This window comes from Amaranthus tricolor, chromosome 5 (assembly GCF_026212465.1).
Source record: "Amaranthus tricolor cultivar Red isolate AtriRed21 chromosome 5, ASM2621246v1, whole genome shotgun sequence".
In the NCBI taxonomy this organism is placed as follows: domain Eukaryota; kingdom Viridiplantae; phylum Streptophyta; class Magnoliopsida; order Caryophyllales; family Amaranthaceae; genus Amaranthus; species Amaranthus tricolor.
The window spans coordinates 26288384-26312549 of record NC_080051.1 but is presented as its reverse complement, the minus strand read 5'-3'; the positions used below and the strand labels follow the sequence as shown (position 1 = coordinate 26312549).

General features: G+C 33.5%; 3 protein-coding genes across 4 annotated transcripts; 2 read left to right on the top strand and 1 right to left on the bottom strand.

The window, feature by feature from the left end:
- Positions 1-892: 892 nt before the first annotated feature.
- LOC130812919 (uncharacterized) lies at positions 893-2272 on the top strand. The gene is made up of 2 exons (XM_057678565.1): positions 893-1126; positions 1664-2272. The coding sequence occupies exons 1-2, from the start codon at positions 1017-1019 to the stop codon at positions 1917-1919; spliced, it is 366 nt and encodes a 121-aa protein (XP_057534548.1). The 5' UTR covers positions 893-1016; the 3' UTR covers positions 1920-2272.
- Positions 2273-4887: 2615 nt separating this feature from the next.
- On the bottom strand, positions 4888-10992 carry LOC130812958 (WD repeat-containing protein WDS homolog). Its single transcript, XM_057678617.1, has 5 exons — positions 10850-10992; positions 9667-10682; positions 6711-6812; positions 5666-6301; positions 4888-5374 (listed from the first exon to the last, which is right to left on the bottom strand). Exons 2-5 carry the CDS (start codon positions 10387-10389, stop codon positions 5183-5185), a joined length of 1653 nt encoding a protein of 550 aa, XP_057534600.1. The 5' UTR covers positions 10390-10682; positions 10850-10992; the 3' UTR covers positions 4888-5182.
- A 2260-nt stretch (positions 10993-13252) lies between these two features.
- LOC130812760 (receptor-like serine/threonine-protein kinase ALE2) lies at positions 13253-23657 on the top strand. 2 transcript variants are annotated; one of them, XM_057678345.1, is made up of 9 exons: positions 13255-13951; positions 15124-15207; positions 15997-16104; positions 16209-16310; positions 18208-18576; positions 18652-18912; positions 20406-20795; positions 21090-21330; positions 22174-23655. In XM_057678345.1, exons 1-9 carry the CDS (start codon positions 13888-13890, stop codon positions 22883-22885), a joined length of 2331 nt encoding a protein of 776 aa, XP_057534328.1. In that variant the 5' UTR covers positions 13255-13887; the 3' UTR covers positions 22886-23655. The 2 variants fall into 2 exon arrangements, with proteins under 2 accessions (XP_057534329.1, XP_057534328.1); XM_057678346.1 differs by lacking the exon at positions 18652-18912 and having other exon boundaries at positions 13253-13951; positions 22174-23657.
- Positions 23658-24166: the final 509 nt, after the last annotated feature.

Here is a 24166-nt window from a genome sequence, read left to right as displayed (position 1 = left end):
GGTATAAATTTTAATAGAAAAATCGTATTAGATCAAGGTTTGCGGCATTAGAAACTAGATTTAAAGAGCTTTCTAACGACATATTATATGCCCAATTTTGACAATTGAACGAGAAATGACGATCGTTTAAAGTTTGCAGTGATTTATAACATTCAGTCGGACGCGACCGGACCGCGGTGAAGTCGCGCGTTTTACGCAAGTATACTACGGTCCAATCGCGCGCAATTAGGAGAGCGTTTTTAAAGAGATATTAAAGATTAAAGATTTAAAAAGTAACCAGAAAGTTCAATATATAAAAGAAGTTGCGAATTATAATAATACCCATCAATTATACCCACTAATAATATTTAATATTTATGCATTTATTTGGTGTTTTAAATTCAGGGTGACCTTGAGATTATCATTGAATCAAATACATTAAACATTGTAACTAATAAATGTCTGTATGAAAATGAGTTAATGATATGGTCAAACTAATTCATCAATTTTCAATGTATCTACATGTATAAACATAGAAAAATATAGTAACAAAAAGCATTTAATATTTGGTCAAATAATAATGATCCTTCATCCTACATCCTAGTGAAAGTGGACACAAAGTAGTAATGTGACAACTACCAAGTCAAACAAGATATTAATGAGATGACTACACTTCTATATCTTAATTTTTTTCAAAATAGATATGATGATTTAAAATTTATCCAGTCTTATAATTAAATTCAATTAACTATACTTTAAAAATGATTCACAATTATGTAAAACACAATATGACATAAAATTTAATTTTCAAATCAACATAAAATACCTAATTCAAAATCAGTCTGATGACTCGAATAAACACCTCTTTATGACCCGTAATACAACCACTTGTACTTTTCATTTTCCACACCATTAAATAACCATAGCTACTTGAAAAACTTTATCAAGCTAAGGGTGAAAAATACTTAATAAGGGCATCATATTTCACATAGAAAAATAGCAAAGTTAACATTGCTTGATTGTTTGTGTATTACTAAATGGAGCCGTCACAAAACCAATCAAAAGTAGATGAAAGTATGGGAATTATAGTGGAAAAAAACCCTTCAAAATCAAGACTAGCTGAATTAGGCATTACTTCTTGGCCCAAGTAAGTTTCTTTATCAATCTAAATTCTCTCATATTCATTCTTATAACTACAACAATGCAGTTACGAGTATGTGCAACTAGAAGCGTAGTAAAAATTAAAAAAAAAAAAATTAAAATTATATTCGGTTTTAATATTTAGGGTCTCTTTTTGTTTCATATCAAAGTCTTACACTACATGCTTCATCTCAATATGCTTGAGTTTATTATTGTTGCACATCCCCAAAATCTCCAATTGCACATAGCTCTAAAGATTTCAAATATATTACTTTTGAGATTTGGAATTTCAAGACTAGTGTAAGATGAATATGAGTTTAAAAAATATTGAGCATTTTTACTCGGTGCTTGAATATTTTCAAGGAACTAAATTAACGAAGAGCTTAAGCTGGTGGTTGAAGCTAACACATGTCATATATTCTAACACACCACCTTACATAAAAGCCTTTTGGCTAAAAGTGTGGATGCAGCAAAGACTCTCCTTATACATGGTGCGATATTTATACTCTAACAAATATGATATGTATTTTTTTGGTGGAAATAGATGGGCTTGTGCAGCAGGGAAATACAAGTTGAGATATGATGCAGAAGAGACATGTTATTTGGTGAAAGGCAAAGTTAGGGCATACCCAAAAAGGAAAGGTGGGCAGTCAACAGAATCAACAACATCCTATGTTGAATTTGGAGCAGGAGATCTTGTTACCTTCCCTCAAGGACTTAGTTGTACTTGGGATGTTTCTCTTGCTGTTGATAAATTTTATACATTTCATCCTTCTTCTTCTTCACCTCCACATCCTTAGGAATACTTGGCTCATGTGACACTCTCTCTATGCATAACAAATGTCGTCTTATTTGGAATTTACACAAATATTAACGTAAGGAGACTCCAATAAAAATGTCCACATCGAGACATTTGAGGGTGAACTGACCTAAAAGAAATAAAACGCTTACTCTGAATTAGAGGGAGTATCAATCTTTTGTTATTTAATCCTCACCATATACTAAATTATAATGATATAGTTATACATTTATAGATGCAATTATGTAATTTACCATGAATTGTAAAAAAATGGTAGTTTGTCTTATTTCATTGGCGAAGTTATTGATTGAGTTTGTTTATTAAAATCACTATGACAAAAAGGTTGAGTTTGAATTTCATCCATTTTTCATTTGTCTAACTTGATTTGTGTACAGAACTAACCATGAAAGTATATAGAAGTACATTTTAAAGGTTGTATATGTGATAACCCGGATCGAGATTTGAAAAATGATTGATAAATTACTCATATAAATAAGGTGCATCTTCTTTTAATGGGAGCCCATTTACTAGAACTCTACAGTTAAGCGTGCTTGGTGTGGAGCAATCTTAGGATGGGTGACCTCCTAGAAAGTTTTTCCGAGCACGCACGAGTGAGGCCAAAATGTGCTAGAAAGACTTGTGTTGGTCTGTGGGGCCAGTCTATAGTCTCCATGAGTAGTCACCAGTGGTCCGTTAGGTCGGGATGTTACAAATGGTATCAGAGCAACCCTATGACCGTGGCTGATTGTGTGTTCAGGGCACCTAGCGAGGGAAAAGATCCTGAAATTACGGTCCAACGAGGACGTTGTATTCCTAAGTGGGGGTGAGTGTGATACCTCGAATTGAGATTTCAAAAATGATTGATAGACTACTCATATAAATAAGGTGCATCTTCTTTTCATGGGAGCCCATTTGCTAAGAACTCCACAGTTAAGCATGCTTGGTGGGGAGCAATCTTAGGATGGATGACCTCCTAGGAAGTTTTCCTAGGCGCGCACGAGTGAGGATAAAGTGCGCTGGAAAGACTTGTGTTGATCTCTGGAGCCAGTCTATAATCTCCATGAGTAGTCACCAGCAGTCCGAGGAGCCGGGGTGTTACAGTATTTGAGTATCAAATTCATTTTTTAGAATAGAATTATCTTTGATTTTGATGTAAATTACATAAACAACGATTTAATTAACATTTATTCTTCACTAAATATTATAATTTTAATGCAAATTATACAAATACGAGTGTAATTAATATTTATTTTTTATGAAATACTTCTACTAATTACTTCTAGATAGTATGCATCATTACCCTTTTAAAAAAAATTCTTTTAAAAAAATAGATGATTAAATTTATTATTCATGTTATCTATGCACACAATTCTTCTATTATTTCAATTGTAATATTTTTATTTTGAATAATCAGTATTTATTAAAGCAAATATCTTTATGTTAATTTAGTGATTGTTGACTTTCCTTTTAAACTTCATAATAGAGATTTGCTCATTACATATATAAAGAATTGATTACCTCTGTCTTGTAGCCTGTCGTTAGCCTACCTCAGATATAATAATAACACATGATTAGAAAAAATAGAGTAAATTATCAATAATAAACTATCATTTGTTTGATCCATTGAAAATAAACCTCCTATCATATATTTTTGAATAAATCCACCAATTAAATAGATTTGCAAAAAATAAATCAACTTAATGTTTATAATCATATTTGCTTTATAAGAAAAAAGTAGGAATAAATAATATTTAAATTTATTTCAACAATTATGCTAAATAGATGAATTTATTTAAAAATAAATAATAATTAAATTTATTTTCAGCAAATTGAATAAAAATCCATTTATTTTTTTACCATTTCCCAAAATAATAAATGAGGTGATGGAGTAGTCAAAGGAAATATGGATAGAGCACATCCAATTCAATGACGCATTTAAGAAGACAAGTTTGAGATGGACTAAGCTACCAAACGTTGACTTAGTCATTGATAACATCATAACATCAACTATTTTTTTTACTCCTACTAAATGCTCTTTTGTTGCTCTATTTTTGAAAAATTATAAAATAAATGAAATTTAGTAGAAAAGTAAATTGAGTTAAAAAACTAAGATAAAAAATAAACGAATGATTAAAATAAAGGGAAAAATATAAATTTATGAATAAAATAAAAAAAAAAGAGTGAAATCATTGTTAAAAAAAAGAGAGACAAAATTAATGAAATAAACTAAAAAGAAAACTAGACAATCAATAGGAACAGGAAAGTATCATTTTATTTTACAACAGGCAAAGATGGAATGGTAGTAATTAATACTATATTTAAATTAAGAAAATTTAAGGAAAAAGAAAAAGAGAAATTTTAACAATGTATTTTTTATTATTTAGATAACAATTTTAGATTAAAAAAATTTAAAAGAAGAAATTGAAAGGAATTTAAACCTTTAATTTTATTAAAAACAAATTTTTATTATTGTGTTAGTTGGTCATCATAGTGAAAGTTATAATCATTTTGGTGCTGAAATTTGAAGTGGCAAGTAACAAGGCATAGGAAACAAAGGTGGTCACACAAATCATTTGCATCTACATGCTTAGCTGATTTTCCAAGGTTGACTTCTAGTTTAGATTCAAATATTTATTAAAGCTTTCAAAAGATTTTTCAAAGCTTTCACTTTGGTCAAAAATTTGATTCTCATTACTTATAAAATTATTCTTTTACTTTAATATATAGAGATTCTCTAATTTAAATCCTAGTTAAAAAAATACAATATTTAAGAATAAAATTAAATCATAAATGTTGCAAATCATGATCGACCTAGTGGTTAAAGGCTTTTCTTCTCGATTTTCACGTTTCATATAGGAAGATCAATTTTTCATCCCGTCTTGGCCGTAAGAGTTATCCTTACCCAAAATATTTTTTTTTTTAAAAAAAAAATAAAATAAAAAAAATATAGACATCAATTACATTTAAGATTAATGCAAACTCAAAATTCCATTTATAGTTAAATGAAATGTTTTACTAGTGAAGTATATGAGTAGGAAAACAATAGGAAAATAAGCAAAATCAAAACTAAGTCTCTAATTGCAAGTTTGCAAACTCTGCTGAAAGACTAGTAGTTGTTGCACACTTGCACATATATATACAACTAGGAGAGTCAAAATTTGAGGGCCAAGCCCACATACATGAAAAATTAATTATGAAAATTTATTTTATAAAAATAAAAAATACCATGGAGTATATACATGAGACATGCTGCATGAATCCTATTCAACAACTCTCTTTTACCAAAATTTCGTTTGCTTTCGATTTTGTCGGTCCCCATATGCGGACAGTGTGATCGTCACTTGCAGATGCCAATAAATAAGGATTTCTCGGGTTCCAACTAACACTGTTTACGGTCATTGAATGCCCAGATAAAACTGCGATGGGTTCAGACTTTTGTCGATTCCATATATAGACCTGTAAATCAGAACCACGTTACGCAGATTAGCTTCCCTGCTGTATACAATGCACAAAATCTTCCACAGATACTTAGACAAATGGTGCTAGAGATAAAGTTTCCGAAAAGAAGCGGCAAATAACTATTTTATCCCGGAAAGCACTCACTAATGAACATAAAAAGTCGACCAAAATCAATCTTAGAACGAAACAATTAACGGGTTTTTATGCCCTACTTCAATGATGGAGCAGCCGAGCAGGGAATAGGGGAGAAGTAAGAGAATACTCGGGTGAGATTAAAAAATGCAATACCTCTGAATTCTCGCTACCACTGGCAATGAATTTACTGTTGCAACCACCAAAGCAGGACCTAATCACATATTTGTGCTGCCTATGCCCCGTGTACTTCACTGGTTCCTTCAAATCGCCCACCACATCCCACATATGGATCTCTTGACTGTTAAGGTTGACGATGAAAAACTTGCCGTCTGCTGAAAGAGAAAGTGAGGTGATTGGATGCTCCTCCGATACCACACGCTCGGCATTTGTTATCACATTCAGTATCCGAATATCCTTGTCCGAGAAAACACTGATAAGATAGTCACCATCCGAGGTCACGGCCAGATCTAGTACCTTGGGTATTCTTGCTCCTCGCCAAACCCTCAACTCATTCCCTTCACAGTCCCACATGCAGATGCCCTTTTCGGGATCAGAACTTCCGCAAACAAGCTTTTTTGAGTCGGGAAACCACGCACATGAGCTCACAATGAAGTTAGGGTCACCAAATGTGCGCTTACACATACCCGTTTCTACATCCCACAACTTAACGTTCTCTAGATTGCCACATGTGAGTAACATAGTGTCGTCAGGACTCCATGCTACAAAAGAGACGGCTTTTTGGTGACTCTTTAATGCATGTTTCACGGTGAATGTACCATCTTCAACTACCTACAACATAATTTCTCAACTATATGTTAACAAATATAAACTACCCAGTTAAAAAAAGGGATCCCTTACAAGCCAAAAAAAAATGTTCGGTTTCAGGTGATGCTGCATTGCATCTCCCCCCCACTTAAAGTTAGAAGAGACATGCCCCAGCATCAACTGATCAATGTTCACTTTGAAAGCCCAGTGTTACATAATTCGCTTTTCAAATTCACTATTCGCTCAAAATGACAAATAAATAGCCTAAAACCGACCACAATTCGCTTTTTACGATTCACGATTCGCGAGAAAATTAGCGAATCGTGTGACACTAAAAGCCACATATCTATATAAGGAAGAAATCAAATAATCTTCAATTTTAGCATCTAATGTAAAATTAGAAGTATCAAGTTACAAAAAAGAAGCAAAATACCTTCCATATAACAGCAGTACAGTCACTTGATGATGAAGCCAGATACTCCCCATTATTAGAAAATTGCACAAACCATACTTCATCATCATGGGCAGTAAGAATCTGCAAGATCATCAAGAAATATCTACTTCTTATTTGTTAAGTGATTATAAAAAAAAAAAAGAGGTCAGCTAAAGAATAGTTCTATATTTCGCATATCCGGAAGTTTGCATGGTTAGTCACAAGTATCAAACATGTACTCTATCGTAGCACTCAAATCATAAATAGAAAAACAGCACCACAACCACCCATGAGAATTTGATTAAATAAGGCCAAAAGCTAATAGCTTATTTGCAGCATGAATTAACGTTGCAAAGAATAGATTATGTAATCAAAAATGTTTGGTAACAATAATTCACTAACGGTCTAGTCGCACCATTATTTACAACTCAACTGCAAAAGGAGTTGAAAACCCACCTACTCGGAAGTACAAAGCACAGTAATATATCTGAAAAAAGAGCATTACGTTTTCCCCTAAAGCGCCTCCCACCAAGGCGGGGGTAATGGGGGTTTGATGAATCATCTTATCCTTGTAAAAGTTCAAAAATCATATTCTTCAAGAGATTCTTTGTGGAAAAATATGAAAGATCATAAGTGGGTGAGGAAAATGAATTATATTACAATCATTTGGATTAAGTAAGAAACTTTTATAAGATTTTCTACATAGATGTTTGAGCTCAATGATGATAAAAGAGTTTGTGACCATCCTCTTAAGGCCAAAACCAGAGAAGATCATACTTCGAGAAAAAATTTAAGAAAACAACAGTATTACATAAGGAAAATATTACAATTAAGACCTATCTAATGATGTAACTTGCCGCTAATTGCTTTTTTTTGTTCAGATTTACTACTTTTAAGTCCTTTAACATCATATGTGTCAGTTTTAGTTGGGTTCCGTTAATTAAATTCCTGGCCTAACTTGTGGCATGGGTATTAAATCACCAATCGCCCAAGTCTCCAATCTAGAAACTCCTTAATCCAATTTAAACCCATCAAATCAAAACACGAAGATAGCTTGTGTTTATTTTGAAGAAAAATCATTTCTAGAATAATTGTTCTTCCCTTATTCCAATGTTTGGTTCGGAGTTTATTTTCCAAACAAAAAGTTAAGAAAAAAGCTTGTTCACTCCTTTTGAAGTCTTTTCCTCCAACATCTCTTGCAATGTATCAACAATAATAAAAATATCAAAGCCTAAAAACAAATACATGGAATCGACTACATGTATCGAAACAATAGTGTAAAGATCAGTGCTCTATTTAATACTAATCTATCACTAAGAAAATCAAATCTAACAATCATTCTCTCTTCCACCATTCATATATATATATCTGTTGTCATGCTCACACTAATCCCAAATTTTCATGTCATTTTAGAATCTTGGATCGTCCTACCTCTTCATCTTCTAAGCTCCTTCACGTTTCAATTTTACAACTTTCTACCTTGTATTTTTTTCTATCTTCTTTGTATATGACCAAACTAACATACACGACTTTCTCTCATTTTGTCTTCAACAACTCCAAGAGTCTTTCTTATGCCTTCAATTCAAATTCTACCTTTAGAATGTGTGTGCTCCATCCATATCCTGATTATCGTGTTCTGCACTAAGTTTGAAATTTGCAAAATAATTCAAGCTTAACTTTGTCTATTACTCTCGAAGCTCCATGTTCTCTTCCATTGTTCAATCAACATGTCACTTTATATCGGAAAACAATGTTCAATTGTTTATCCTTGATACATTCCACCTTATTTTGATTCTTTCTAAGTCTTTGTCTTCTTTTGGTCATCCTATACGATTTTCCTCCCTTCTCTAAAATCCAAGTTGTTTTATACATTTCATACACTTGATTTTGCCTCGCGTACCATTTGTTTTATGTTAGTTTTGAATTCCTTGAATTTCATAATGCTTTCTTCGCACACTTTCCTAAAGCTAAATAACAATTTGTTCTTTATTGCGATTACTTTCTCGCTCCACTGCACTGTGACCTTTTTTGCCATTATATCACCCTTTAATCCTCCAAGAATGCCTTTGGTCACATGAATAATTCAATTCTTCATCTTTGTCCACGTTAAATTTGCTCCTCATCACTTGTCCAATCAACTTCTTAGTTCTTATAGCTTCTAATATTTGAGTATTCCTTGTCACTATATCACCCTTTAATCCTCCGATAATGCCTTTGGTCACATGGATAATAAAATTCTTCATCTTTTTCCACGTTATATTTGCTCCTTATCACTTCTCTAATCAATTTCTTAGTTCTTATAGCTTCTAATATTTGATTATTCCTTGTCTTTAGATTTTATTCTTAAGGAGGATTGATTGCATATATGCTGGGTGACTAAACATTCAAGACTGAAAGTTTCATGGTCACTGAAAGTTTCATGGTCCAAGTTTTTCATTTACTAATAAGTTAATAACATTGTATTTGAGGAAGAAATCAAAGATAAGATTAATGCTAAATTAGAGATGTAAAGGAAGGTGCCAAAATCAAAAAGGTTTAAGCTAAATCAAAGTAAGATAGAGCTTCATTACTCATATTCATCATTTACCTAAACGAAACCTATGTCGGACCCCAATTGGATATGCGTAGACACTTGGACACATCATTTTGAAGCATAAAAAACGAAATTTTTCCATAGTTTAGTCGATTACAAGGTTCAAAATTCTTCACGCCATATTCTTTTACTATATAACATACATAAATGACGTTCAGCCTTGTTTCAGCACCATTTATCCATGTATCACATAATGTTCAACTATAAAACAAAATCCTAACTTAGAGTGTCATCACTCCAAGATGTTAACTTAAAAATCTACAACCAGCTATGCTCAAAAATAAATGTATAGACAAACTTAAATTTAAATATCTTGATATCCAAAGTAAGAATAACACATCAAATCAGCATCTAGAAACACACCTGGATAGTCTCCGTCGGTATTTGATCGTTACTACAGCAGTGATCCTCATAGATTGACACTGCACCTGATAAATTGTGGTACAAACAAGAATCTATCTGGGAAGTAACAACAGTTTCAACAAGATGCTCCAATCTTCTTTCTGGTATAGTGAACGGAGAGGGCAACAACGTCTCCAACTCTACCAATAACTTTTTCCTCAACTCGTGTAAGTTATCATTTGTCTCATTGACACCCTTTTCTTTGGTAAAAAGAATAGTGAAAGCAAGGTTATGAACCTTCTCTTTCCCTAATTTCAAATCAGAAACTCGTTTCTGAAGAAAAGTTAAAGCTGTCATATCATCCCCGTGACTCAAACATTCCAAAAGATATTGTTTAATTACAAGGAACAAAGCTGAAGATTGTATCTCATCGGTCAATCCCTTAAGCTCGTTGAGAGACTTAATGCATTCTTCCCAATTAGCATCAAGAAGCTCAGACTCAATAGCTTGGAACTCTTTCGACTTATACGAGATACTCGATTCCAACTCTAAACAGGATGCAGATTTGGAAAACCCCAATGATAGCAAGCATTGAATAATTACTCTCACAAACTCATTCTTCCTAATCAAACCCTTTGAACCAAGCACTGCAGAAGAAGAATCACTATCCATTGTCAATGAATTCTTACAAAGCTTTCGCCTTTTCGGTGACTTTTCACTCTTCCTACACTCCAATATACCCATTTCCACACAAGGCCATCAGCCCCCTAATTTTCCATAATCAATTCATTCATATCACCCATATTCAAAACTAAAACTACTCCTACCATACCAATCCAAAACAATCCCAAACTAATTCAGCACAATTTGATCAACAACAACAAATGAACAACAGAACAACCCCAATTTAGAAATTTTCCCAACACAATTAATCATATTATTCAAATTTCACCATTAAATTCAAATCAATAACCCAAAATCTCAAAAACCCGGATTACAATTTAACCATATAGACTAAATCTTTACAATTGACAACCCTGCAACACAGCAAAAACATCGTTCGAACATCGTACATAAGGTAATTCAAAGTGGAAAGCTAAAACAATTGCATTAAACAAACAGTTTGGTACATAATAATAATCATCGATAAAAATTCAAAAACTGTGATAATTTCAATTTAAGAACATTAGAGAAATAAACTAACCTTGTCAGGATTTGGCCGTTAAAAGAGATTAGGGATTAAGGAAGGAATGAGATTTGTTGTAATAACTAATAGGATTCTGAATCAGCCCACGGAAATCAAACAAAAGGGGAGAGAGAAAATGATAATATTACTTGTTGGTGACGGTGTCTAAATGACAGGTGTGTATGAGTGTCCACGTAGATGTATTTAAATTTGTTGAAACCGTGTAGTTCCTTTGTTCTTAAATCCTCATATTTCACGACTTAATTTGTATTTTATTTTAAACTAAATAACATCAGAGCGAAGCACGATTTTATAATAAAGTTTTTGCGAGGTTATTTTAATATAAAGTTAAAGAAATAGATCTATACATTATCATTATATTGTATATCATTTTCTTCAATTTGAATGTATTGTAAAATATTTTATTTATATATAGTCGAATATAAATATTAAGGTACCTTTTAATAAATAGCTCAATTAATACTAATATTATGGGACAAACTAAATATTTAAAAACTGTGAACTTATAGAAAAGTACTTTATTAATTAGCATTCATCTATGAAAAAATGGACAATTTTAAACCTATAGAAAATACGTTGAAAAAGGTCAAAATTACTTATAAAGACATAAATGTCTGATATCCCAATTATTTAAAAAATAATGATGCACATTAATAGTTTTTGATTCTTCAATACTGTTACCAAGCATGCATGCTAGATTAATTTTAATTACAGATAATATCTTCTACATTTTTCAAAAAGTTTGTATATGAAACTTTACACTTTGAATTGTAGTTTAAAATGTTATGATATCATCATAAGCAATTGGAGAGAACAAAATTTACTTAGAAGTTGACACCTCATCAGCTTTTAATTTTGCAGATGTAAGCGTGTTTTACTTTAATACTATGTATAGATAAATTTATTAGCTAAAATATATTTATATTTCATTATATTCCTCATAACTCATAAGAATTATTAATATTTTATTTTTAACATTTCCCCTATTTACTAAGTGTCTTATTTTTCTATTAAGTTAAGTCATCTTTAATGTCTCAAAACTACTTTGGATATGTTAACTTTACCAACTCTTATTAAACTTACTTTTTCTATATTTTCACACTTACTGGTTCCACCCACTTTAACTCTATTAAAATTTAAAACGCTATATTTTTCTCTTTTTCTTATGATGCTATTTTACCATCTAAAAAATAATGAAAAGTCAAATAATTAAAGATATTAACATTTGTATTAGTACATTAAATATAATTTGAAAAATATAAATATATTAAACTATTAAAGACTGCTGGAGTATAATAAGGTTTATACTTATGTGGTACTAATGCGTGATTACACATTTGATGAAAGGCGAAAAGATAAGAAATCCGTAACTTCCCGGGTCAAGTATTTGGAGGATGAGGGTCAAACGGACGTGTGTGACGGTCTGAGGACCAAATTTCCCCGCTCGTAAATTGTTTAGAGAAATATAGAAAATCCGTGCAATGCACGGTTTTTTTAGCATCAACATACATAAATATATTATATTTTCTAATTTACTCAATTTAACTATGAATAAATTATATGATTTGGCAAAACTTATTTTCAGCTCTTTTATTAAATTGTATGATTTAGAAAAATAAATTGTCATGCACCAAATCAATTATAGTCCTATTAGATTAATACTTATATATTTAGCAAAACACTAAGAAATCGCCTTGTGTTGTTTTCCGGTTCTTTTATTAAATTGCATGATTTGACAAAACATTAAAAAATCGTCATGTATTATTTTGCAGTTCTTTTATAAATTGTATGATTTATGAAAATAAATTGTCAAGCACACAATCAAATATAGTCCTATTAAATTAATAAATTTATATTTGAAAAAATTCTGAGATCGTCGCGTATTATTTTTCAATTCTTTTTACTAAAGTATTTGATACTTTTATATTTAGAAAGACTCTAAGAAAACGACATGTGTTATTTTCCTATTATTTTATTAAATGGTATCATTTGGCAAAACTTTAAAAAATCGCCATGTGTTATTTTTAAAGTTTTTTTATTAAATTGTATAATATGATTTAGGAAAATAAATTGTCATGCAATGCATACAATCAATTATAGTCCAAATTAAATCAATGCTTCAATATTTGGCAAAACTTTAAGAAATCGCCATGTGTTATTTTCAGTTTTTTTTATTAAATTGTACGATTAAATTAAAACTTCTATATTTGACAGCAAAACTACATGAAATCGAACTTGGCAAAACTTGGCTATGATTCAAGTTCAATTCAGTGCATACTCCTATAATTTAAAAATTTTAATAATTTAACTAATTTTTTTATAATAAATAATTTTCTAGCGCATCCATAATTAGGTCCTTGGTAACTCAAAATTCGGACTTGGGTTCTGCGTGGGAGGGCAGTTTTAGGATGTGTAATACAAAGAAGTGAGTAGAGAGCGGGTAAAAGACAAGTGAATTTGATAAGTAAGAAAGAGGGAGTGAGAAAGTGAGCAGTACTCGTAGGCCGTAACAGAGAGTGAGAGAGTAGCACATCAACATTCAACACTCAACCCTGCAATTAAAGCTCCCCCCACTCACCTTCTTCCTTTTCTCTCTTTCTCTCTCTTTCTGCTCTCCTCCTTTTACTTCACTTCATCTCCATTCTTCTTCCCACAACAAACTCCATACCAAACTACTCATTTCCTTTACTTTCTCAAACTTTCTTCTCCCGTTCCTCCGATTTCTGTTTTCCTTCTCGTGTCGGATCTTTTGCCGCATTTTCTGGATCTGTTTTTGAGGTTTTCCTGCATTTATTGCACTCTTTTCGATGCTAGGGTTTTTGTTTTGCTCTTGAAATGTGGTGATTTTTGCTTTGATTTTGAATTTGCTATGTATTAATGGCGAATTTGTGTTTTCTTCACTGTCGGTGTGGACTGTGGACTCCTTCTTTGGAATTCTGCTGCTTTCTGTCACACATTGCTGGAATTGTTTAGATAATTGTTGTGATTTCTATTTTGATTTTGTACTCCGTTGGTGGATGTGGTGGTAGAAGAAGATGCGACTACCTGTGCTGCGCTTTTTCTTTCTTTCACTGTTCTACTTCGCCCATTTTTCTCAAGGTACTTTTGTTCTTCTGAAAGTTTACATTTTTCCTAGTTGTCATTTTTTTGAATTTGAAATTTGCTATCTTGCCGTTGTTTTGTTTTGTTTTGCTTGTTAGAAAGGAATAGAAATACTAATAATAGCAAATAAAAAAATCTGAAGTTTTGTCGCTATTGTCCAACTTTGTTAATATGTCCTCCCTCTCTTTCCCTTCCATCTTGACACATTCCAAAATCGATTAAGAGTATTTTTAAGATAGGTTTGTCAAACTCAGAAGGGACTGAAGGAGTAATGTTTTAGAAGTGACAATGGATGGTTCATGACATTTAAAATCCGATGTGAGAGCTTTGTTAGTAAATACTCCCTCTCCGTTGCTTGGATGTTGTTCCAAAGGAATTTTTGATGCTGCAAGTCTGCAATTGTACACATATGCAAGTATAAATACAAGGTGCATTCCGCAAAAGGACATGATTAAATTATTGTTTGATTTTTCTGCTGGGGTTTTCTTGAATTTTGGTAGTCTTGTTATCAAGCAATTAGTTAAGAAATGTTGCTCCCCAGATGCCGTTGTTGACAGCTTGTCCTTTGTTCTCTGTAGAGGAGATGCTAATTCAACTTTTGCAAGAATAATTAGAGACTGGCAATTTATTTTCCAGTGTTCTTCCATAAAATTCACTCATGGTATTTCTGTGGAGTTCTAGATGCATTTCGTTGTTCATAGATGGCCTTAGGGGCACCAAACTTGCCAAAACACATTTTTTGTATTACTATTATTATGTAATAATATGCCCATAACTATTATAATTGCACTACATCTATGTTAGTGGACTCGTGTACTGATGTCGGAATCGGTACATGTCCAAGTGTCGGATACGTCTAAATATTCAATTTTAGGGTTTGTTGTTCAAGTATTGAATACTTTTGGTTCCTATGATGCTGGTTCTACTCTTTTCTTCGGTTCCAGCTCATTACAGTTTGGCTAACCAAGCAATGCAATTTTTAGATTCGAATATAATTACTGATATTTGTTATCGAAATAGTAATACCATGTAATTTTTGGCTATGTACTTCCGTATGAAGCTGTATTTGTTAATCTGAACTAGGCCAATACATTATTATGTTGCTATCAACTCAGCCATAAGCGTAAAATCCCTGAAGTCGATTGACACTTTCTCTCGTCATTATCCAGGATTTGAATTTGCGCAAATATACTTGTCACCTCTTACATTGCCAAGCCAATTTTTACTTAAGAAAGAAGTCTCATTGCCTGAAGGTGAGCCCTATAACATTCTATGATCATATATTGTCTCTGATATATATCGTGCCTCTTTTTTAAATTCTTGGGTTAGTGGCTGGGTGCTATTGAAAAGATGTATTGCAATCACTGTCTTGAGTGATAGAATTATGCGATTTTCCGTTGCCTTTCATGATAGTAGTAATGTGTTCTGATTATGTCTGGAAAAATATTCTGGTGTTGATTTTCTAATCAAAGAATATAGTATTACACTCTAGACGAACCAGGATGTGAAATGTATATTTTGGAATGGATGAGTAAATCCTCATCTAACAGGAATCATTTTGATTAAAAATTAAAATATTTTAATATGATTAACCCGTTGCTAGAATTTCTGCATATTTAATGACAGGGAGTTTAATAATTTATATACACAATTGTGATCCAATTTGGAAAATTAACTCTTTGAACTTTGAATAAGCATACCTTTTTTTAATGTAACCATTCTAAAATATTTATTTGGATAATAAATTTGATATGATATCCAAACAGACCTTTGTAAATATGGTAAATTCATTGCTGGATGATCAGTTAGAGTTTGAATAACTTGAGGGATTAGGTTAAGGAAATTTCATGAAACATCATAGATACACTTGAATATAAGACCTTGTGATGGTCATGCTCGATAAACTTTTATTGATAAGGGTACTTGCTGATATCATAAAATTCTGACATCTATTATTTATAGAAAATATACATTTATTGTGAATTTGTGATGAATGATTACAAGAGATGTGTTTTTTGAGAAGCAATTATCTTGAATTGCAGCCTATTCTGGTGGCACCTCATCATCTTCTAGAGTGAAGCGCTCTATGCGAAAGAATAAGCCATCTGAAGGATCTTCTACTGCACCCTCACCATCTCCAGCACATCAAGGTCTTCGCTAAATTTCTTCTACCAAAACTTTTTTATGCTATGAATAAAATAGTACTAAGTGACCAGCTCTTACTATGTTGTGGTGTCCCTAACTCCTCTTCCAGGACCTGTTGCTGCTCCTTATCATAGATCCTTCCGAAGGCATCGTGGGCATCATCATAGATTAAGACCCCACCTGACCTCTGTACCCCCTGCTGCTGCCCCAGGTAATTAACCGGATAAGAATAACTTTTGCCTAAGCAAATAAAGAATATCTGTAATCAGCCATTCTTCTATGTTGAGTGAATATGTATATCTATTAGACTTGTCGAAGAATCAAACAAACTGCTGCGGCCTGGATAGAAGATTACTAGTTTCCTCTTGCCATTCCCCTAAAGAAAAACTAGATGAATATTTTGGTTTTCAAGCTTAGTTTTTGCTTGTTCTATTTGACATTTAGGGTTTGTAGTGCGTAAATCAATCCCTTGGCAGATATGAATTGTGACATTTCAGGCCATTTTTTAATAATATTATTTATGAGGCACCTATCCACTTGGTGAGTGGTAGTCTGTTAGACCTTGAACTCCATATTTCTGAGTGAATCTGGAGGGCAATTTGCCTAAAAAGGAAGAATCTGGAGGGCAAGGAGGGAGCACCAACCATTTGTTTTGCAATTATGACAGATCAAACCCGAGACCTAGATGAGTTTTGTCGCTTTGCCTTTGGCTGATCAGCAATGTAACATAATTCGCCGGCAAATTGACTTTTGAAATGCAATTCACCTAAAATGATCTAAAAATAGCCCAAAATTGACTATAATATGCATTTTTTGATTCGTGATTCGCGAAGTGATTAGCAAATCATATGAAACTTAGCTGATGATATGCTTCAAGAATAAGGCTAAAACACGGATTTCATATAATAACATAAAGTTACCCTAGTAAAGTATACGTTTTGAGTTTTTACTACGTAATACTCCATGAGTTTGTTGATAGGTATTTTTCTTCTAGTTTGTTTGGAAAAAAAAGCAGTTAACTTGTGTTTCTCTCTTTCTCTCACACCTGTACTTGTGCCCATTATTTCTGTTGTACTCTTGCAAGAATGAAAATCGTAGAAATTTTATATTATACCCTAACCCCATTGCATTGAATTTTCCATTAGGAATCCTAAACTTGCTACAGATGAGGTAGTCTAAAAATGTAGCTTTTTTGAATAAACATGGCTTTTTGTTGCATAGTGAAATCTTTCAATGCCTTTTAGGGGTAGTAGAAGTAGAACCGTAGAAGTACTGATGGTTCTATCTTCCTTTTTTTTTGCCTTAGCTCCCGGAATCTATCTATATAAGCTGTGAAAAAGTTTAATACCTATTGTTTAGCTTTTGCATCAACAATAGTTGTGAAATGCTGCAATATTCATGCTTGCCCTAATGATGCGATGTGACTCTTGGATCTTATTGGTACTTTTGATCCAATTATTATACTGACAAAGATATTGGAGTCACTAGCATTTAAACTCAGACTTGGTAATTGGAATTCTATTATCCATCTTGATGTCTGCTGAAGCTCATGTTTTGTTTAAATTGTTGGCATTCGAGTTTCGAAGGATTGCTTAACTCATAACCTTTTGATTTCATGAGACTTCAAGTTGTTTTTGCTTATGTAGATAGATTTTGATTTAAGAATTTTTGTTCTGTTTGGTGCTTTACCATGATTTGTGTAGTCATTTGAATGCTGCTTGCTTGTTGCAAATCAAATTGGGTTGGGCCATAATCTGTGTCAATTTTCTTTTTCTTAACTTCTGTTCGAATTTACCCAAGCATCAAAAAATACTGCTACACGGGATTTTCATCCCTCTAGTGCCGTTTGAGTTGCTCTTTGGGCATGCTGTTGAGTGTAGATCTGTTTGATATTGCTCTCATGATTCTTGGTTCCTTTTTGCAACTAATGAAACTTTGGTTTCTTAGCTAGAAAATATTGGCTATGAGATACATGACATACCATTTGCTCTCACCATGACTGCTTTTTATTAAAGTACAAGTCTCATTCCAAATTTGTACTCATTGTGATTGTATCTTTATTTTCTGCGCCTTAAAGTCCAATAATTCTACCATGTGCTACATTACAGGTTGTGGACAAATATGTCCAGATCCACTTGCTTCTACTCCCATTGGAACTCCTTGCGGGTGCGTTATTCCTATGAAAGTTGAGCTTCTTTTGAGTATAGCGGTATATGCCCTTTTTCCAGTGGTTAATGAACTGGAAATTGAGGTTGCATCCGGCACATATCTCAAGCACAGCCAAGTACAGATAGTAGGTGCAGCTGCTGATACCCAGAATCAGGAAAGGACGCTAGTTACTATTAATTTGGTTCCTCTGGGCGAGAAGTTTGATAACACCACTGCTGTACTGACCTATGAGAGATTAAGGCGAAAGGAGGTGCCTCTTAATAGAACTCTTTTTGGAAACTATGATGTGGTTTATGTTAACTATCCAGGTAAATCTCGTTTTTGAACATGTAATAATTATGGATAATCTGTAGTCATGGTTACTAAATAGGTTCTCTTGGCAGGGATTTCTTCACCTTTTCCTTCGGGGAGCTTCGAGGGTAGTCCAACTGGAAGTGCTGATGGACAATTCCCTATAACTGCTAATTTTATTGACAAAAACCAGAAATTAAATTCCAAAACCATCTTTGTTATAGTCTTTTCTGCATTAGTTCTTTTGGTGGTTTGCTGCACAGCAATTTTTTTGCTAATAAAGTGGAAAAAATCTAGGAAAGTGTCAAATGCAATTGGACCTGTATTCACACCATCGATCAATAAGAAAACCGGTAATGTTTTGTGGATTTGTTATGAGGATTTGTTTTGAGAATTTTTTTGAGTTATGCTATGATTTATTGGGTTAGATTTCATTGGTCTGATAGTAGTCTACTTTCTAAAGTTTTGTTGCTCACAATTGTTGGGTTGTAATATTTTTAGTTGCCACATAAAATCTTTTTATATTTTGTCAATGTTCTTTAATGCCAAAAGGTTGGTGTCGACTACATGAACCGATATATCAGTTCCAATGGTCATCCACATGAATTTTTCTTTTCCATTCATTCGATTTTCTACCATCTCATTCTGTAATTCTTAATCCTTCATATGTCAATCTGCTCCCGCCGTACAGGTCCTCTTCGGTTTTCCTCACCATCTTTATATGTCCCCCATTTATTTAGCATCCCCTTTTACTTTACCTTTACTTCATGATTGCCCCACTCAGGTCTCACACCACTTGCATAAATATTTCCTAGACATTTTTTTTTGTCTCATCTCAGGTCCCTACTAAAATATTTCCCTGTCATCTATGAACTAAAACAAATTGTAGGATTATTTTTCGACAGTTTTATATACCTAATGTACTCTAGCAATTAGGCAATCACCATGAAGGGAAAATTTGTTCATCGACTATTTGCCCCCTCCCTACTGAAGTCCTGGTTATATATGTTGTTCCTTTTAAATTTCTATTTTATGATTTTGCTGACTTACAGCTCTTTTGCTGTTTTCTTCATGATAAAGTGACGAATGGAAGTAAATGAGTTCTACGTCAGCTCCAGTCATTTGACATGTTTTTCATCCTCTCTGCCTGGCTTTCTCGTCAGTCACAGTTTTTGTTTGGTGCAGTTAAGCTAAAATTAGCTGAACCCATTTGTGTATAATATATTCTAGATTAAATTTAGAAACTTGAAAAAATTTGTTTCCATATCCTTATTGACATCATTTCTGTTAGCATTTTTAGTTATCTTCAACACTTTTTTATTTCAAGATATGAGGTGTCCACATATTTTATGATGAGATAAGATTTAGTCTCTCAAATTGTCAATAGAAAATTTAAATGTACTGGTACTGTGGAAGTTCTTTTCTGATATGAAGCTAATGGTTTATTTTTTAATACTTTATAAATGTTGTGGTGGAATTGGTACTTTAATTTTGTGTCTTCTAAAGACATGTGTTTTATGTTACATTGCTAAAGGAGTACAAGACTTTGGCAAGTGATATTAAATTAGTAAATGGCCAAACTATTTTAGCGTAAGCTCATTATCAGTGTCCGTGATACGATGCAGACGCTTCATGTGTATTGTTAGTATACATGTCACAACTAAGATACTGCTATTGCTTGCTGTCCTATACTCTCTAATCTTTTTGTTGTTCCTAGTTTAATTCAAAAACTTTTACAGTTTTGTCAAACTAGGAACAACCCAAAAAAATAACAGAGGGAGTGTATGTTCAAATTTTTCTGCTTAAGGGAAAGATTTTAATGTAAGATTTAATTGTCTAAATGCAGGTATGGGTTCTACTTTTTCAAGTAGTTTGGCTAGCTCAACCTCTATGTCACTGTTTGCATCAATACCGACATGTGCTCTCTCTGTGAAAACATTTTTGCTTGTTGAACTTGAGAAGGCTACCGATAAATTCAGCTCAAGGAGAATTTTGGGGGAGGGAGGGTTTGGGCGTGTCTATCATGGCATGTTGGAAGATGGATTTGAAGTCGCTGTGAAGTTGCTTACTAGGGATAATCAGAATGGAGATCGTGAATTTATTGCAGAGGTTGAAATGCTGAGCCGATTACATCATCGGAACCTTGTGAAACTAATAGGTATATGCATTGAAGGACACAGACGGTGCTTGGTGTATGAGCTTGTACATAATGGCAGTGTTGAGTCTCACTTGCATGGTAAGCTTTACTTGACCGGCTTTCAGGTTAATAACTATTTTTAAAAAAACTTTACTTTGCCATGCTCCCTACAATTCTGCCAGCTGAATCATAGTTATGCTTTTGGTAGTCTTAATGTCTGGTGGGATGGGGAATTGGAAGGGGATGGGAACTGGGCATAGTAAATGAGGGAGCTGTACTTACTATAAGTCTAATAATTCTTGTAGGGGAAAGATTCACCTCCAACTATGGGTCTGGGGCTGATGCTATTGGGTTCACGTGTGTAGACAGTTCACACTTATTTTGATGATGCAGGTGTTGATAAGGCGAAAGGGCCTCTGGATTGGGATGCGAGGTTGAAAATTGCTCTTGGTGCCGCAAGAGGATTGGCTTATCTGCATGAGGATTCTAATCCTCGAGTTATTCACCGAGATTTCAAGGCCAGCAATGTTTTGTTAGAAGATGACTACACTCCAAAGGTCTCAGATTTTGGTTTGGCAAGAGAAGCTACAGAAGGAAGCGAGCATATATCCACTCGTGTCATGGGAACATTCGGGTATGCAAAATTGTTCCTGTAATAAATGATGTTCTTATTTATTTCTAAATCAACTTTATTCAGATTGGCAGAGCCACAAAACTGTGGAAAAATAGTATTTAACACACTTCTCAAAAATAGTTGTATATAAATTGGATAGTAGTCTTTACTTTTGTTGTGAAGCAATTATTGCTGTCACTGGTGACTGTTTGTTCTTAGGATATTCTAGTAATTTCATGTGATACAATTTTGCAGAAATCGGTCTAGCCTGATTTCAATATGTAAGTACTGCGACCATACCACTGCTTTAAAAGAGAAGCATTTTGCAACTGAACCCCATTCGATATGCATGGACCATCAGCTGCTTCATAACAAATAATTAGTGACGGCTAGAGGTGGTCATTCGGATCATCGGACTGATTTTGGGTCAGATGTCTCGGGTTGGTTTAAAAGCGGGTCTTGTGTCCACATTGGTTTTTACATAATTTTAAATTCATTTTAAAGTCAGGTAAAAGTCGAGTAAATATCGGTAGCCGGGTCTGTTTTGAACACCTCTAGTAACGGCATAATGATTCATATCTCGCTTGACCTCTTTAATAACATAAGCTTTTAGTAATTGACCTTTATTATGATTGGCATTGTGGCAGATATTGTGCCATTGACCGCTTGAAAGTAAACAAAGTGAATTTGACACCATTGGAGATAATCTTAGATCACACAAGGCATGACGTATAAATTAGCAAATAAACATACCTGGGATTCTATGTTTGATTGCTTCATTATTGTGCTTTTATACCCGGAGCGGATGATGTGTTTTTAATTATCTTTGGTCCCTTGCTTACACATTCTTTGAACTGTGAACAGGTATGTTGCTCCTGAATATGCGATGACTGGGCATTTGCTTGTGAAAAGTGATGTTTATAGTTATGGGGTTGTCCTCTTGGAGCTTCTCACTGGCCGAAAGCCAGTAGATATGTCCCAGCCTCAGGGACAAGAGAACCTAGTAACATGGGCACGACCTCTATTGACCAACCGAGAAGGTGTAGAGCAATTGGTGGATCCTGCCTTGGCTGGAAACTATAATTTTGACGATATGGCTAAGGTAGCAGCAATAGCTTCCATGTGTGTCCACCCTGAAGTGACTCATAGGCCATTCATGGGGGAAGTTGTGCAGGCTCTTAAACTAATTTACAATGATAGTGACGAAAACTGTGAAGATTGTGGTAGTCTGAAAGATTCTTCGGTTCCAGATTTGGATTCCAAGAGTGATGTCGGACCATCTGATAGCGGCTGGTGGAATGCTGGTGGTGCAACACCCCGTTTAATTTATGGGCAAGCTTCTTCATTTATAACTATGGACTATAGTTCAGGTCCTCTGGACGAAATAGAAAACAGACCTTTTTCAACTTCAAGCTTGGTGGGAGACCGGGGCTCTTTGCCTTTAACACATGCTAATAGATCTGGTCCTTTGAGAACCATAAAAAGCAAGCCATCATTCTATCGATTGAAGGGTAGCATGAGTGAACACGCAGGCTTCCTTTCGAGGCGAGCTCGGAGCGATAATTTCTGGGTTTGAGTGTTTATTATAATATATAACAAAAGGTTTTTACCAAGTGTACAGTTTGGAGGACCTGGGTGTGACAGAGAATGAGTTTTCAGGTGTAGTTAGAACAGGGAAACTGGTATCATTGTGAACTCCATATTTTGAGGAAAACTATGATTTTCGACTAGAAAATCAATTCATTACCCACACAAAGATGGCATTTGTAAGATGATTGCAAACTTCCCCGAAGTATATAATTTTCGAAGTTAGATATTTCTTGATGTCGATAATCAGTGTTATTTGGTTGTTTTCTGTATGGCTTGGAGTTTGCTAGAAGAGTCTGAAATGTATTTGTTTTATGTGCCATTATTATTCAATAATCTATTTCTGCAAGTTTCAGCAATTGGACAAGATTACACCGTCGCCAAGCAATAGTTGGACAGGAAAATTCAGCAGCTTTTATCTTTGATACTTCCTTTGTTCCATTATACTTATATTGAAAGTGATATTTTTCGTACAACATGTTATAATTGGATGCGAATATTCAGAACGGAAAAAGTACTCTTTTTCTTGAACACATGCTTGAATTGCAAATAGGTTTTGAAATTTCCACCTCTTTATTTTAGGTGGGGCAACAGTTTTATTAGTACTTAAAACTAACAATTACCATACTATAGACCTACTATATCATGTTGTACGGGAATTTGTATTATACTAAATAGTAAATCCTGTTTACTAAAGATTAGTATTTTTTTTCATTGTAGCTTAAAAATCGTGAACTTCCGTAATCTTTTAACTAATGTTGGCCTCTTGTTAAAGACTTTTATACAAGTCACTTTGCATTGTTCTTTTCCTAGTGTTCTATGGTAGCATGTTCTGATGTTCATATGGGTGAATTGATCTAAAACCCTATAAATATTAAATTTTAACATATTATCTTATCATGTGTAGCCGCTCATAATAACCGAGAAGATTTGTACAACATATAAAACAAATAAATGACTTTGCAAAAATTAGACACAATTTAAACTTGCTTTTTCTTCTTCCTTCTCCCCAAGTAAAAACCAAAATGCACAAGACCCCTATGAATATAAATTAAACTCAAATGTACAAAACCTCAAAATCAGAGTATGTATACTTTGAATTTGATTCGACCTCAAAGGGTTAATTTTTTAACATAGAAATATAACTTAAAAAAGAAAAATAATCCTTCAAATAAAATTTATCAAAAATTAGACTACAACACAATGACAAGATAAAGGCCAAAACATTGTTTTGCACCATTAAAGGTCCAAACTCATAAACAACCAAAAG

Excerpts from the sequence above, each read along its gene's own strand:
- LOC130812919 (XM_057678565.1), top strand. The coding sequence starts at position 1,017 with ATGGAGCCGTCACAAAACCAATCAAAAGTAGATGAAAGTATGGGAATT. Across the intron at positions 1,127-1,663 it reads GGCATTACTTCTTGGCCCAA|ATGGGCTTGTGCAGCAGGGA; the intron begins GTAAGTTTCTTT and ends TGGTGGAAATAG.
- LOC130812958 (XM_057678617.1), bottom strand. The coding sequence starts at position 10,389 with ATGGGTATATTGGAGTGTAGGAAGAGTGAAAAGTCACCGAAAAGGCGA. Across the intron at positions 6,813-9,666 it reads TACCGACGGAGACTATCCAG|ATTCTTACTGCCCATGATGA; the intron begins GTGTGTTTCTAG and ends ATGATCTTGCAG. Across the intron at positions 5,375-5,665 it reads GTGGTAGCGAGAATTCAGAG|GTCTATATATGGAATCGACA; the intron begins GTATTGCATTTT and ends TCTGATTTACAG.
- LOC130812760 (XM_057678345.1), top strand. The coding sequence starts at position 13,888 with ATGCGACTACCTGTGCTGCGCTTTTTCTTTCTTTCACTGTTCTACTTC. Across the intron at positions 18,577-18,651 it reads GGTTTATGTTAACTATCCAG|GGATTTCTTCACCTTTTCCT; the intron begins GTAAATCTCGTT and ends TTCTCTTGGCAG. Across the intron at positions 21,331-22,173 it reads CGTGTCATGGGAACATTCGG|GTATGTTGCTCCTGAATATG; the intron begins GTATGCAAAATT and ends AACTGTGAACAG.